The sequence below is a fragment of the Tribolium castaneum genome, chromosome 1, assembly GCF_031307605.1.
Source record: "Tribolium castaneum strain GA2 chromosome 1, icTriCast1.1, whole genome shotgun sequence".
NCBI lineage: Eukaryota > Metazoa > Arthropoda > Insecta > Coleoptera > Tenebrionidae > Tribolium > Tribolium castaneum.
The window spans coordinates 36,029,016-36,045,327 of record NC_087394.1 but is presented as its reverse complement, the minus strand read 5'-3'; the positions used below and the strand labels follow the sequence as shown (position 1 = coordinate 36,045,327).

Here is a 16,312-nt window from a genome sequence, read left to right as displayed (position 1 = left end):
GGTCCGTCTTTTAATTACCGTCCTATTATTGTTAGCAGCAAGTTAAAAAAAGTTGGGCTAAAAAATTTATTAATCCAACTACAAGAAAAATAAAAACATTCCATTACAAAACCAAACAACACGAACTACGTTAAGCTATAAAGAAGTTAATTAACTGTTGAACCTAAATATTATTCTAAATTTGCTGTTGTAATATTAGTTCGTTTTTTTTGAAAGAATTAATCAATATTTTTTTCTTCACTAAGAAGTTTGAGAACTTAAAAAAGGAAGTTTGTTAAAAGTTGTATAACTTGGAAAACTTAAATACAACACCCATTTTTTTGTTTAAATTGTCTAAATACAAACATAATTCATAAATTTCAAATGCCCAAGTCCATAACTAAAAAGATTTTTGAGCTAATTTATTGGTACAGTTAATGTTCGCAGTAAAAAGTTTAAGAAGTTGTAATTTTTGTAAATCACTTGATTAGACATAGTATTATGTATTAATTGTGTTTGGCAAAGCTATCAACAGATAAAAGTACTTGGAAAATAATGTGCTAATAATAAAATAAGTAATAATGACTTTATCTAGCGATAAATTGAGTTTTTACACCTAACAAATAATAAGTTGTAAAAAGGGCGCTTTTCTTAATTCGTATTATTCATATTTTTTAAAATATTGGTTATTGTAAATATTAAAAAAAATCAAAATTGAATTTTGCAAAAGCAGTTTCCTGTACGAAGCCCCGTTTATTTAACCCAGGTGTCAGCACATATCCTTGTCAAAAATCTCAAACAGCTGTCAAATGCCGTTTTCGCGAAGTCGCATTGCGGCATTGCATTAGTTGCTTTTCCACCAAAAATCGTCATAAATTAGCTCTTGGTGTTGCATCGGGAGTGGTTTTGATGTGAAAATGCCGAATAAACTGTCGCAGTACGAAGACATTCCCTTTTCTCATCGTCCTCCACACTACCTGCATGAGCTACCAATCGAAGATGAGGAACGTCTCGGGAAACTCTTCAAGCAACTGGACAAAGACGGAAACGGCAAGATTGACATCCACGACTTGAGCGAAGCTCTCAAAGAACACGGTGTCCACCATCACTACGCTGAGGTATGTTTGCGAACTGAAGCTCTAAGTGGCTCTAATTGGTTTAGTGCACAAGATTTTAAAGCTCATTATGGCCCGAAACGTGCTGAATCACGTGCGGTTTTCATGCCCCAGGTCCGGGCCGCCGCCTGGGTGTGACCCCAATCCAGAGAGACTAAATTACAACTGCTTAATCCACACTGGTTCAAGCCGGTCATTTGCGAGAATTAATTCATCAACTTCCTGTTCAGTTTTTGCAAATTTCGTCATAGATCGATTCTGCCCTAGACCCTGTGGAAACCCGAGATGAGCTTACGTCATTATTATTTCAGAGTACATTCCACTCGCTTGCTCAGGTTATTCAAGCCCATAATCTCTCAAATGTTCGGCTCAAGGTCTTGTCGAGTGTGAAAATCGATGTTTCATTCATGAAAAATGCGTCACTTGTGTCAAACTGACTGAGTTTGATTTGTTCTTACTTTGTTCCTTACACTTTTTTTGTATCTTGAACCGTATTCCCAGCGTTTTGATAAATATGCGACGGTGCGCAAAGAATTATCACAATTTTGCGAACGCTGTGAATACGGTTGAAGATAGAAAAAAAGTGTGAGGAACAAAGTTGTAGAGAATTAAATTCTCTACAAAAAAGTCCGCGACAACATATTTCGATCTCCAACGGTTTAGGTATAAATTAACTTCCAATACTTGACCATCGGCAAAATGAAGCAAATCCGTCGCTTGGGAGATTTTGAATTACTTTGGGGCCTAAACGGTTGAAGATAGAAACATAGTTACGCTGACTTTTTTGTAGGAAATTCAATTCTCTACAATTTTCTTCCTTACGTTTTTGTTGCATCTGTGACCGTATTAGCAGCGTTTTGAAAAATATGGGACAGAGTGCAAATTGGTAAAAGTTTGAAATTTTTTTAAATATACTTTACGATAAAATTTTTGCATTATGTTTATGTCCTACTATTGAGAATTTAATGCTCTACCTGCCTGTATTTTTTTCTTTGCTCTGTTATACTGTTATACAAATACTACCATTTCTCTGAAAACTTAGACGATAATGGAACAACTGCGCTCTCTGGCGACATTACCGGAACGTTTTATTTGTACGTAGTTTCATATCCTAACCTTTAGATATCCGTAGTGAAAACCTGGCGCTATTTTCAGTTGCTAACAAACAACTTTTCATAATTCGTGTGATTTTGCACCGAAAAAACCCCTTATTTTTCTGTGATATCATCAACAAATAATGATTTCATTTATTTACGAATTTGAGCTCTTGGGTTATCGATTATTGCTGGGGATCGAGAATTGCACAAATGTTTAGTGGTCAAGGTTGTTTATGAAATTCGGGTTTGCCTCTTTGTTGCGAAGTGGGCAAACCTCAAGATTAGGATTCATTACTAATTTGTTTTCTTATTTACTTATTTTTATTGTTTCTTTACACGTGTTGTAAATTTATTATGTGATTTACGATAGTTAAAATTAACGTTTTAAACAATTTATGAAATAGAAATGACATTATCGATTATTTATCATTTGCGTATTTGGGTCGCAGATATTTTATCTACATCCTGACATCCTCCAATTATTGTTTGATTAGATGGGGTTTCTAAATTTTTGATAACAAGCACTCAGAGTTTTTATATTAAAAAAATATATCTAGATTTGTACACAGTTTGACAGTATGAATAAAAAGAGTGTGGTGGTCTTTTTGTGAGACTTTAACTTGTTTAAATGTTCTAACAAATCACACTTTACATAGAATTCTAGCTATTTATTATCATATCTTTTAAGAAATATCGTCATAATTAGCGACTTCCCAATGCTACCTAAACAAACGAAACAGCTGACGATAGTTTTTAAGTTTCATACAAGAAAAAATTGTTATTTTTAGCCACATTTTAATTTAATTTTTATGGAAACTTTTGTCTAATCTTAATTTTTTGTACAAGTTCATGAACTACATATTATTACTATTTTTAAAATATCTAATGAGATCAGTCACCAGGATGCTGCAAATAATTGCGTCTTTCACTCATGTGAAAATTTTTTTCCTTTCACTTTTCTTTTGTACGAAAGTAAGAGTATTATTCAAAATTTAGTTTACTTAATGGGGCCACTGCACCTGGACAAGTGACTGGATTGGAATGTAATGAAATAGGTGCTTTAATTATGTTAATTAACTTATCTAGCTTAAAAAACTACCAAGAATTTGTGGCAAAAGTACTTTTCTAACAACTATTTTTATTTGTCCCTGACTTGTGATCATCAAAGATTTTTAAATCTTATTGTTATTTAATTAATGTTTGAAGGCAATATTTTGCACACGTGAATTGTTTTTTCATTCTCTGTATTAAATGCCTGAATAATTTTGGCTGTTGTTCAACTATGTAAAATGACGACATTTTCCCTGAATCTATTTTTGGTAAAACACCAAAAATTGTTTGCCTTTATTGTGAATATAAAGCTTCTAAATTTGGGGTCACACGTCAGTAGCTATTGTGGTGTAACTAATGCATTGATGAATTGATAACCGTGAAAAAATGTTTAACAAAACAATCAGATATTTATGTGTTATTTATCAGAGATAATTTCGGGAATTCGAATTTTTTTTGCAGAAATTTTTCCAAAATTCTCGATCGAAAAGTGGAGACTTGTCGCTGGCCGACTTCATCTACTACGTTCGAGAACATGAGAAAAATCTCCGACTCCACTTTTCCCACATTGATAGGAACAAAGATGGTAAGTTTCACTCACGTTTGCATAATAACTGAAGTTAAAAGCAACCTTATTTACAATTCAAACAACTTTTCAATATTCAACGTCTCGCCAATTTCACCGGTAATATCTAGTTTTGAATTTTTTCGCCGGCCTTGATTCTCATCGACCTTATTTTTAAACGGTTTATTGCGAATTTATTTAAAGCACGTGGTTTAGGCACGGGCTCAACGACAGCCAACTGTTTGGCTTCTGCTTATATTAGATCGGATTCACACCAAAAGGAAAAATCAACAAACGGTAGGCTTAGTTTGCGAGTCAATGACTGGAAGTAATGTTTATTTTTTTCGTCGTAAAATGATAACACAAAGGCAATAGCATTGACCCTAAAAGATACAGAACGATCGCTTTTTATCGAATTGCAGGTAGGATTGATCTGGACGAGCTCATCAAAGCGTTCAGCGATCTGGGGATTCCCCTGGACACCATGGAAGCGAAGAAACTCTTACAGAGGTACCTAACAGTTTGTACGACACGCTTATCGATCAAATAAAATGACAACGTCGTATGCTTATGTAATTTTTGTCTTTTCAAAGGATGGATCAGGATGGCAGTCTCAATATTAGCTATGATGAGTGGAGGGACTTTCTCCTCCTCGCCCCCAACAGCCAAGATATTCACCAGCTGATCAGCTATTGGAGACATTCAACGGTAAGTCTCTATTACAGGTGACCTTAACATATTTAATTACGTAATTGTATCAAGTTATGCAATAATGGTTGGTTCGTGGTCTTTGCCAATTTCTGGATTAATACAAATTTCACTGAATTGGTGAACATTTTCAAATCTATGCATTTATGGACAAAGGTCAATACGATTTCATATTTATATTTTACGTAGTTGGCAAGTCGGCAAAAACGCTTCCTTTATGAATCTCATTTAAAAAATTTAAACAGCTGACTGTCCGACACTATATTTATTTATAAAATATTTTATAAATGCTGTATTCAGGTCAGGTGTTGACTTCCTGATTTGTTTCACGGACGGCGATTTTTAATAGTGATTTGAAAAACGTTATTAATTAATTAGTCACTGATGGAACAATTGAGAGAAATCTCTTTACTGCAGCCAATTAAGTCAAGGCAATTCATAACAGATTCCATTATTGTCTTGATATTTTATTGACTACGAGGTGTAAAAAATTATAACTCACACCTATCCTGAGATTGTTTTATTTGTTCCCTGGATTCGAGAGGAAAGTTCAAGACAGATAAGGTCATATGAGAGTTCGCCAGGAATTTTTAATGATGAAATGTCAAGAAACTCACTCGGAACTCCAGATTAGTGTGTCAGACGACGATAACCCAAGTGATAGTTCTGGTAAAAAATTGGAATAACAACATTTGCATCCACTGTCCGTTTTAACTCACACAGGGACTTCCCTCATTTAATATTTTCTGCAGCATATATTAAGAAGTGATCAAAAATTCTTATCAGACATCTTGTAAACGTACGCCCACTTTCGTGATAAAATATTTATGAATCAATTGTTTTATTTAACTTGCTTTGTTGTCTGTCTGTCTGTTTCATATTTTCCGAGCTGAATTTGAAAGGGTTTTTGTTGTCCGAATGAACTGAAATTTTGCATACTTACGTAATCTGCATGACAAATGTTAACGGTTATTTTCTAAACAAGTTTGCATAAGACACCAACATAAGTAAAGACTAAAAAGTACAAAATAAAAAAAATAAAGGTTTTTTAAAAAATTTTCTATTCGTTCTCAAAGTACTAAATATTTTATTTTTTTTACTTGTACTTATGTCTGTTATTTTGCGCAAAGTAGTGAATCATATCGGTATAATGAGTAACAAATGGCTCCTAATCATTGTAAAATCTTTCCTGAATTTGTAATTATTTATTAAGAAGTAAATTCTGTTCGGTAATCAAAATATTGACAAAATTAAGTGCTTGTAAATTGCGTTTTAATCGCACGCTTAACTAGTCTTTAACCCCCGATTATCATTAAGTTGATAAACAGTGGCCAATTCCAAGGGTTTTGAGAGCTTCAGACCAGATCATCTGGTTTTAGCTAGATCCTAACTGTTGTTATAATAAATTGCAAATTTCGGGAAAATGCTAAATATTTTGGTACGAGATTGAATGATGAGTGTGTTTTAGGATTCTAAACATTTCTCAAATTGTGTTCAGTTCCTGATATTATTATTTTAAGACACGAGTAAATTTCCACAAGGCAGTAGGTGGTAGAAACTGGCAAGCTTTTCGCACTTAATAATGATACAAGATCTAAGCAAAATGTATTATAAATGGGGTCGCTAATCAGTAACCTCAATTTAATTCAAAAATTATATTTATATGTTTCAGGGATACTGCAAAAAAATCTAATATAGTATCTCAACTGATCAAAATCAAAACAAAGCTATTCGTATTATTTACTGGTTAAATATTTTTTTAGTTTATTGGTGCCTTTAAACCATTAACGTACCAAATTGTAAATATTTTTAATTGGTGTTTTGAACAGCATTGTAATCCTCTGGCCACAAATAGGAAACAGGTTGAAAATTAAAAATAACCATTACTGTTATCAGGAATTATTTTCGGTTAGTCGTTTAATTAATATTGCTACGACGGTTTAGGTTGTAATTAGAGTAAAAATATCAACATTTTTTATTTTTGGCACATGTTAGTTTGATCATCAAACATGATAACAAGTGTTATGAAATATTAATAAAACTTATAACTATTTACGTGGTGCTAATAAAATTGCTTATTACTTTGTGCAGCGTCGGTACCATCCATAACCCTTGCCATTTTAATTAGATACTTTATTTCTGAAAAAAATCAATTGAATGTGTGTGCTTATTTAATTGGCAAATATTGAATTTATTTATTAATAACACACATCGATTTCTTTCTTTTTTATACCGTTTGTGACGTTTTATCCCAACCAAATGAGAAAAAAGTCTGTTAACTCATTATGCTTTTAGCTTGCGAGTGCATAATTGCGACCTTGTCTGGTGTGATTATTGCCAAGTGCTGTGTGCCAGTTTCAAGGTCTAGATTTATACAAAATTGATACCTTATCACTCAAAAGACGGTTAATAAATTAGTATCACGACAGTGTGCCATGAATACGAATAATAGTTTTTTGAACTAGGAGGTGTTGTCGTGACGTAGCGTTTAATCAGCTGATTAAAAATTTTATGGATAGGTCAACAACTACTCTATGCGTTTATTAGAGCAATAAAATTCGCGACCGGGGATTTTTCCATTGCATTGTTTTTGAACGAGTTGATTGAATGATATTTCAATTAGGTGGGTTATGGAAAAAACTTGTCGCTTAATTAATACTTTTTCTGTGACATTATCCACCCCCACGTGTTAATAATACGTATCGATTGACTCCTACGTGGCGGTAAACATGAACTTGTGAACTTGCAAGTGTCGTATTAAATCTGCCAAATTGACAAAGTGGTTTGTTGATGGTGTGACGAATGAGCCATCAGACGAGCCCCCAAATCATGTTGTCAAAATCAATCGACTGTTTCCTTTAGTACTTCACCGACGGTGCGCGTGTTAGACTTTTTTTTCTAATTTTCATTAAATTATTTACTCGAATTTTCTGTAAAAATGTTCGATAAGAAATGCGTCAGTTGAAGTAAGTAAGTAAATAAATAAAAGTGATGTTATCACAATTTTCGCGTGCGCTAGTATGTGGACTGTGTTCCTTATTAATCAATAATTTTGACCAAAATTTGATCAACACTATCACAACCGGTGCCAATGTTTGTATACAGACTTGCGATTCAACTTTTATTGTTTATGTTTTACTAGAGGTAAAGTGAGATAATTCTAATGCCAAATCAATAAATACTAGACTTTCAACCTTGCCATCGCATGGCAGAACACCAAAAACATAAAACAATGACAATGTGTTTGTTACTTCCTCGTGAATGTAGAAAATAGTCAAGTTATGTAATTCATGAAAAATCAAAGTTTTGCTTTGTTTTTATTTAATTATAAATCATTAAACAACGCATTGTGTAATAAATAATACTATAATAATATGAATTAATTAAGTGCAAGAAAAATCGAACTTTAAATGCAAATTAATTTTTTCACTTTAAACTTGTTACTGACTACATAATATTGATAATACAGTAAAACCTATCTTCATGGACACCTCTTCACAACGGCCATTTTTGGAGGAACGTAACAAAAGCATGAGAAAACCTCTCTACAACGGACCTTCTATATAGCGGACACGGTCATAATCATATAAATTTACCTCCTATAATGAACACACCTATGCACAAAACGAACATTTGTTTCAAGGGCCTTGTAGAAATGGATGAAAAATTCTATACCTTAACTCCAGAATTAAATATCGATAAGTGTGTGAATTTTTTTTAGAAAAACGTGATAAAAAGATTGATGAAGACTTAGTCTTAGAGTCACAATAAACTCATGCTGTCTGAATATTTTGAACCTTTTAAAAAATAGCTGAAATTATGTGTTATGTAAAAAAATATTATAAAAAAAACGGTTCCTAAAAAAACAAACAAAAATTGAAGAATTGAAGTAAAAAATTGTTCATTTTTGAATGATTTTAATTTTATTTTGAAAAGATTTTTAGTTATAATGTGTCTAGTAAGAATATAAACTTTAACATCGTCAAAAAATTCAAAGAATTAAATACTCCTAAAGCTATACAAAACATTATTTAGTAACATACGTAATTTTGATTACGAGTATAACACTTTTTTGTAAAATATATTTTTGTTACTGTTTTAAATTTGGTTTGGTGGGCAGTTTATGAAAAGATGCTTAAAATGATTTATTTAAAATTGCCCACCTCTCATTAGTGGACACTTCTCCACAGCGGACAATTAAAGTGTCCGTTGTTGAGAGGTTTTACTGTACATGTATTACCCTAAGTATTTTAAGTCTCTTACCTCATAGTAACTGTAATTGCAGTCATACAGATATAATAAAGTGATTTTGTAAAAAAAAGACTGCAAAAATAGTGAATATAAAATAAAATGGAGTAACAAGGAAAAAATTATAAATTTTTTCTTCCTGGTTGTGCTATTTATTTGATGAATTAAAGACTTTCTTCTTGTTTCAGTGTTCCGAATATATTTTTTCTATCTAGTAATTACTAGCGACAACTATAAACATGTTTTTAACAGAAGGAAAAATCTGCTTGTTGGACAAAAAAATTGTCCCCTTTCAGAGCCAAACATAATTTTCTGTTGTGGCTTTCGAACAAACATAATTATATGCTTACCAGTTTTTGTTATGATTAAAAATAATAACTAAATTGTTTCACTTTCTTACTCCTATTACATTAACCTCTTTTCCTAGTCTAAAAATCTCTTATTCCAAAATAATTCTAAGTATAGTAATTCAGTCGATTTGCCTAAATTATTCACTAGACATTGATTATTTCCAGTTCTAGATTATTCTTTCGTCCAAAATTACAATAGATTGTCCGTTTGCTAAATTCAAACGATAACCATTTCATCACATAATGCGATAACTTTAAATATCTTGTGTATTGTTACCGTATTTCATTATCATCAAAATAGTGACTATTTTTATTCCGACCGCTTAGCAACAAATCCGCTCAGACATACGGTAACAGGGTAATCCCGCCCGGAAGCTCTTCACATTTAGAGATAAAAGACCATCTGCCATAAAATGCCAAACAATAGAGAAATTTGTTTTCACACGAATAATACCGTGAGTCTGAAAAAAACGTGGTCAAGAGTGCGCTGCAATCATGAAATGACTTACTACAGAAGTTAACGAATGAATATTTAAAGTCAGATAGGCTTAATGTTAATAAAAATTGGTCCATTTTTATTTAGAAACTAGATGTTTGATTTTATCATAATATTCAAATTCTTTACCCTCTGGTGGATGACTCGACATTAGGATAAACCCTTCCCTGGAAGGTTTGTTGTGGCCACTACCTGCGCAAATCCAAAATTACTTGGCATTTGCCGCCGTTCTAAAGGTTGTGCTTTATCAGTGCGAAAAATTGTGTGTCGATCTCTGGCCACTTGATTGGCTGATGTAGTAGAAAATTGCAGTTTTCGGCATCTTTGTTACCGAAACAATGAAATTGATAATAGAAACAATGTATCAAAGTGCATTTTTGTCCCAGACCCTGATCTCGGAGCACACCTCGTGTATTTCCCCCACTTGTTCCTAATCCGGCATATCTATGAAAGCACTGAGTTGGCTAATTCAGTGATAGTCTGGCAGTTGTCTGAGGTGGTTTACGACACTAGTGACGCACAGCGGTCAGCTGTAAAGCATGTGCTAAATAAACCAAAGTGACTGTGTTGTTACCTCAAGTGTTTAATTTATTTAGTAATTGTTGAAAAAAATTGTGATAGAAAAATGTACGAACAGGAGTTAGCGCCGGCGTCCATACCGGACGTCCTGGAGGACTGCATTTATTTATTTAGGGAATTGATCAAGGTAGGTTTACTAAACCGTGCGTTCTAGAATCATTATTTTTGTAAAATTATGGGAAACACAGTAATATGATGAATCAGCACTGGTCGGGGAAGTACTCATGGCCCAAGCCATAAAACGCGTCTCAGGGTCTGACATTTGCAAAAAAGTTTCGAAATTTTTACAAGGTTTAGATTATTCGCGAATGGAATGTGAAAGTATGAATTGGTCTAGCTTTCAATTTTTGGCGAACGATAAGAGCGGCGGAAATTGGGGGTTTTATCGCACTAGAGATAAGCCAACATTGCAAACTTTGCATAATTTGGACCGTTAGTAACAGTCCTCCTGGCCAAATTACTGACCCAAGTTATTCACATTTTACCTTTGTTGGAGGTTTAAATTACTCATGGTCATTTGTGACGTTGCCTCGCTTAAGTCGCCTCTGCGCGGAAGCAATTACATCACATTTCGTATGAATTGTGACGTCAGCTGATATAAGTCTGGAGGTTTTAAGTTGTTCTAGAGCCAACTCGTGGCTTTCAGGATTATCAGGACCTGTATGATAACAATTATTTGGCTTTTTTGGCGCTTTTCTATTGATTTTACACACTTTTTTTATCAAATTGAAAGAAAAAAAGGGGAACTGTTAACTGGTCCATGGAATCGCAACAATGATTGGCATTTTTTAAATATGTTACGGTACTTGGATCAGTAACGAACGTAATGCAAACCTTGAGGTATTTTTACCGCCCAGGTCCACTGCATCTACAGTGAGAGGAAAAAAAAATTGTCAAGCAAGCGTTGGAATGACAATGATAATTCAGAAATATATAGTTTATAGCTTGCTTAGATCATTAATTTTTATAGTGTTTTTTTATAGTTGACATGCAATTGCGAACTTCCTTTTGACAATTTAAAATTGAGAAAACGTGGTATTTAGGGTGACGATTTAAATACAATAAAGTTGATCGTTGAACCGTCTAGATTGTCAGACTTTTGATATAGCGGTGATGCAATTTATGGGAATTGTTGCTTTAATTGATAAGTGCGAGTTTAATAATCAGAGCGGACAAAGTCTGGTTTGTGTCCAGAAACCCAGAGTTTTGTAGGTTCTAACTTTCAAAAAAATGTAAAAAATGAGGTCACAAGCACCATAATCGATCAAATTAAATATTTGCGTACGTGTAAGGCAATTTGTTTGCTTTTCGCACAAGCCTGTCCGCCCGCATAAGAGGGTTCTAATTACTTCGTTAAAGCGTTAAAGTGTTTTCTCGCAAATGTAATAAAATGATTGGTAATTGTGTACTTGTATTCGTTTCAATTGTTAATCGTTAAAATTATTATTATTTAAACAATACAGGCTGTCCCAGCGATTTCAAAAAGTCCATTATTGACCTGTAAATATTAATTCATCTTTTTTTTACAACTCTGACATCAAGATCGCCTTGGAAAAGGCGATAACAGATTTAGATTTTTTGTGAAAAAATGTCCTACTTATAAACGTCTAGTTCTTTTGGTTTTCGCTTCAAAAAATAAAAAAATAATAAAACGAAAATTACAATTTTTTTATTTTTCTCAATAATGTAAAAACTACACATGAACTATCAAATTTTCTTTTATAATAATTTAACAGATTCCAATGGTGGAGTTCGAAAAACGGACACCCTGTATTTTTTTTATATTTTTTCATTTTTTCTTATACATTTTTATTTCAATCAAAAAGAAAAATGAAGAAGTTTGTTGCAAACTGAATAACTTATAACTTTTAAATGGAACACTTTATCTTTTATTTTCCCATCTAAAAGAAAAAAATGTTTCTCTAAATTAAGTGTCTTTTTTAGTGATTTAGTGATTTTTAATCAAAAGATAATTTACTTTGAACATTAAAAAAATATTAACTATTGTTACATTAGTTTAAAAGTGAAATGTTCAGGTAATAATAACTTTAATGTTATCCACAGGCCATTATTCGTCATTTTATTATAGTGAAATATAAATAAAATATTAATATTTATGGCGAATCTTTAAATCTTCGAATAAACTGTAAAAAATTGGTGGTAGTTCCTATGATTATGAATTATGATACGGTTTATTATGCTAACAACATTGTTCATAAAAAAGTCAAATATCTTCGAAACTTTATGTTTTTAGAAAGACATTTTAATAATCTTTGAGAAGCAAAAACAAAAAATAGGCTGTTCGATTTAACTTTTTCAAGTTAAGTTTGAACTTTGCCTTTTAAAGTGGTAAAAACCAAGCAGAGTCGACCAATACTGCATTAAAAGCTACATCCAAAAATGCAATACATTATTTTTGTTTTGTAGTTCATTTCTGAAACACTCAATTCTCAATTATTTAAGTCAAATCGTTGGAACACTCTGTATACCCCGGTAATGACTGTGATAAAAAAAACAGGGCCAAGGATTTTAATACAAAAACTAATAATTGTCGACATTTTTGTCACCGTCAAAAGTCACTTGTCACACCTGACGTGCCAAAAAAAATTCGGTTGATCGCTATTTGTACCAATGGATTTGAAAATGTTTACGTTTTTTGGCCCCAGCAGCGGGCACTGCAACGTACAAATAATGCGAAATTCACCGTATACATGGTACTTATTGTGGTCTTTCCAGTACCTGGACATCGGGGAGGATATGAACGTCCCTGATGATTTCACACAGAGTGAAATGCAGACAGGGATGTGGTGGAGGCATTTAGCTGCGGGAGGAATCGCCGGAGCGGTTTCCAGGACTTGTACCGCCCCCTTGGACAGGCTCAAGGTGTTCCTTCAGGTAGGAGACCCCGCCCCCTAGTTTTTAATTTAGTTACTGAAGTTGTTATTTTTGGTCCAGGTCCAACCGACGAAGCAGCGAATCGGCGACTGTTTCAATTACATGCTGAAAGAGGGTGGTGTCACAGGTCTATGGCGGGGCAACGGCATCAACGTGGTGAAAATCGCCCCCGAGTCGGCGATCAAATTTGCAGCCTACGAACAGATCAAACGACTGATCAAAGGCGATTCCAAGACAGGACTCAGCATTTACGAGCGGTTTTGTGCGGGGGCTTTAGCTGGGGGTATTAGTCAGACGGCGATTTATCCGCTGGAGGTTATGAAGACGAGGTTGGCGTTGCGTAAAACGGGACAGTATAAGAGTATCATGGATGCTGCTTTTAAAATCTATCATCTGGAAGGCATCGGTAGTTTTTATAGAGGTTACATTCCGAATATTCTTGGTATTATACCGTATGCCGGTATCGATTTGGCTGTGTACGAAACGTTGAAAAAGAAGTACTTGAAGACTCATTCCAATTTGGAACAGCCGAGCTTTTGGATGTTGCTGGCCTGTGGCAGCGTCTCGAGTACTTTAGGGCAAATGTGTTCTTACCCCTTGGCGCTGGTGCGGACGAGGTTGCAAGCACAAGGTAATTTTTTTTTAATTTATCCATTATATGCAATAATCACTGAAAAAATAATTAACTGATTAATAATAATGCGAAGGCGAACTTACATAAACTCACTCAGTCTTCTGTGCTAAAAATTATGTAAATTGTCATTTATTATTCGTGATTACTTTATGACAAATCGTTTTTCTGAAGGTGTTTACAAGAATTTAGATACTTGTTACCCTTTGTTTTGACCTAAAATACCTAAATTGAATGTTATGTACTTACGTCTTAAATTAATGAAACCTCCTATTAGCGGACACTTTCTACAACGGACAGTTAAAGTTTCCCCATCGCTGTCTGTTGAGGGGTTTTACTGGACTAATCCTTGATTGATTGTTTGTCACTTCTCTTGATTCTGATTTGTTGTTTTTGTTGCAGTGGCGCATCCGTCGATGGACCCCTCTGCCATCACAATGACTGGGGTGTTCAAAACGATATTAGAGAAGGAAGGTGTGTTGGGTTTGTACCGCGGCATAACTCCGAACTTTATCAAAGTAATGCCGGCAGTAAGCATAAGTTACGTCGTTTACGAGTACTCGAGTCGCTTACTCGGAGTAAATATGACGTGATGTAGGAGCATTTTAGGAACAAATTATTTATTATTAATTATAAAATTCCCTCTCATTTTGTCCGGGACACGGGCAAACGATATTTCTGGCAACTTTGATTGCTTGGTCTATTTATTTGTACAGATTATTACTGTAAGAATACTTGAATAGGCTTTAACAAACTAAACTTGTTGAATGTCGATTGTTAATAATTTACGAAATCTTTTTTCAATCTCTTGACGCTCATGTGGCTTCTTTGACACATTTATGTAAGTTTTAAAGTCTAAACGTTTCTCGATGTTGTTGATTCTACCAAAGAAGGCATGTTCTGTTACTAAATGACAATTTTAATATTGATACTGTGTATTTTCCATGATTGAGATTACTTTAGGAAGAGGACGATTGTGATGTACTTAATATTTTAATAAACTGGTATTTATTATACCTCTGTATTGTATTTATATAAAAATAAAATTATAAAAATCGTGCGTTGGTTTCATTTCAAATACTTCCCAGCCTCTTCGTCCATAATCCAGACAAGGGTTCCGCCATTTGGTTTAACTCTAGTAGCTGGTAAGTCTTCACCGTCCACAAGAATGCGCTACAACCACTAATGATAATAACAAAATAAAAAAAATAGTTAAGAAACCTTGACCATGTCCGCTTTTTCTTTGCCACAAAGTGCGAAAACGCAATAGAGGGCGTTGTTAATCACCGGAAACGTAAGGGTAACTCTACTTGGGGGTGGTTTGGGGGAATCTGTAATAGCCGCCACCCATTTGCTCCTCTCTTCCAGTAACTTATGCCCAGGGAAGAGGGAACAAGTGTGACCATCTGGTCCCATCCCCAGTAGCAACATATCAAACTTCGGGATAGCATCTTGAGGGAATTGCTGCGCCACCTTGCGGACGTAATCCTCAGCAGCCTCCTGGGCTAGAGAACTCTACTGTTATGGTGTTGTCAGCAACAGGTGGTTGAGGATTACCTGAAACTCCCTGTTTGATTGTAACAAATTGGTTTTCCTTGAGATTAAGCGCAGAAATCAGCTGTTTGTACTGTCCGTAAGTGGAGTCGGGGCTGTCTTCAGGGACGACTCTTTCGTCACAGAAGAAAATCCGCCATTTGCCGAAATCCGTCTGGATTTTCGGGAGGCCTTCCTTCAGGAAGGCGACCAATGAGCCACCTGGAAGTAATCCAGTTGTGTCTAAATCGATTTGCTGTTACACTTACCTGAAACTCCGATATTGAAAACACTGTGTTTTTGGATGCGGTCATTGGAGACTTGTTCGATTAAGCTTGCTAATGTTGTTACAACTTGGTCGCGGTTTTTCACAATATTTACCGACTTATCTAGCGTCGGGACGCTCATGATTCAGCGTAGATGCGTTTGTACAAGCGCTGGAAACAAACAAGGATGTTGCAAAGTCACGCTGACATTGGAGTAAGAGTGAGAGGGAACGAGAGGTTCGGTTTGATTACGGTGGAGTTCCCCGGCTATGAAATTATTTTTTGTAGCAAATTTTCATGATACAAGATACAAGGGGGGTGTTGACTGGGGTACGGATGAAAGTCTGGGACTGATGGAGCAGGAAATTGAATCATTTCTTGTGTTTTTGAAGGCAAATTTGAACCAACCAAAAATAATAATCATGTTTTTGTAATTATTATCTGCGCTAGTTAAAACATCTGCTCATTAACATTAATTCTTTCACAAAATGTTATAATGGTGTATTATGAATTTATGTAACATAATTAAAATTGTTTACTGTGAGCTATATCCGGCAAATAAATCGCATTTGGTTATTGCACTAGTTCCACCTGTTTTGATTTTATGTTGCCCTTATCGTTATCAGTATGTAACATAAACATAACAGTTCTCTGATAAAATTTGTTCCAATTTCTTTTAATTGTACATGGGAAAAAATTCTGTTTCTCTCGAATGAAGCACAAAAAACTTTGCATCTATTATTGGTTTTCATAAGAAAATGGTTGACATGACACGTGATTCCACTCACTACCAATCCACA

At 34.3% G+C, this 16,312-nt stretch overlaps 2 protein-coding genes and 1 long non-coding RNA gene across 4 annotated transcripts; 1 reads left to right on the top strand and 2 right to left on the bottom strand.

Annotated features, from left to right (window-relative positions):
- Positions 1–761: 761 nt before the first annotated feature.
- Positions 762–14,771, top strand: SCaMC (Short Calcium-binding Mitochondrial Carrier). Of its 2 annotated transcripts, XM_001811005.4 has the most exons (7): positions 762–1,097; positions 3,704–3,827; positions 4,229–4,316; positions 4,400–4,514; positions 12,924–13,082; positions 13,143–13,713; positions 14,116–14,771. In XM_001811005.4, the coding sequence occupies exons 1-7, from the start codon at positions 897–899 to the stop codon at positions 14,304–14,306; spliced, it is 1,449 nt and encodes a 482-aa protein (XP_001811057.1). In that variant the 5' UTR covers positions 762–896; the 3' UTR covers positions 14,307–14,771. The 2 variants fall into 2 exon arrangements, with proteins under 2 accessions (XP_001811057.1, XP_015838092.1); XM_015982606.2 differs by lacking the exons at positions 762–1,097; positions 3,704–3,827; positions 4,229–4,316; positions 4,400–4,514 and adding an exon at positions 10,058–10,314.
- LOC135266650 (uncharacterized) lies at positions 795–2,136 on the bottom strand. The gene is made up of 2 exons (XR_010334759.1): positions 1,411–2,136; positions 795–1,364 (listed from the first exon to the last, which is right to left on the bottom strand). It is a non-coding gene; the product is annotated as an uncharacterized LOC135266650 (long non-coding RNA).
- Positions 14,703–15,746, bottom strand: Pgls (6-phosphogluconolactonase). Its single transcript, XM_963677.4, has 4 exons — positions 15,516–15,746; positions 15,271–15,468; positions 14,935–15,218; positions 14,703–14,886 (listed from the first exon to the last, which is right to left on the bottom strand). Exons 1-4 carry the CDS (start codon positions 15,652–15,654, stop codon positions 14,782–14,784), a joined length of 726 nt encoding a protein of 241 aa, XP_968770.1. The 5' UTR covers positions 15,655–15,746; the 3' UTR covers positions 14,703–14,781.
- Positions 15,747–16,312: the final 566 nt, after the last annotated feature.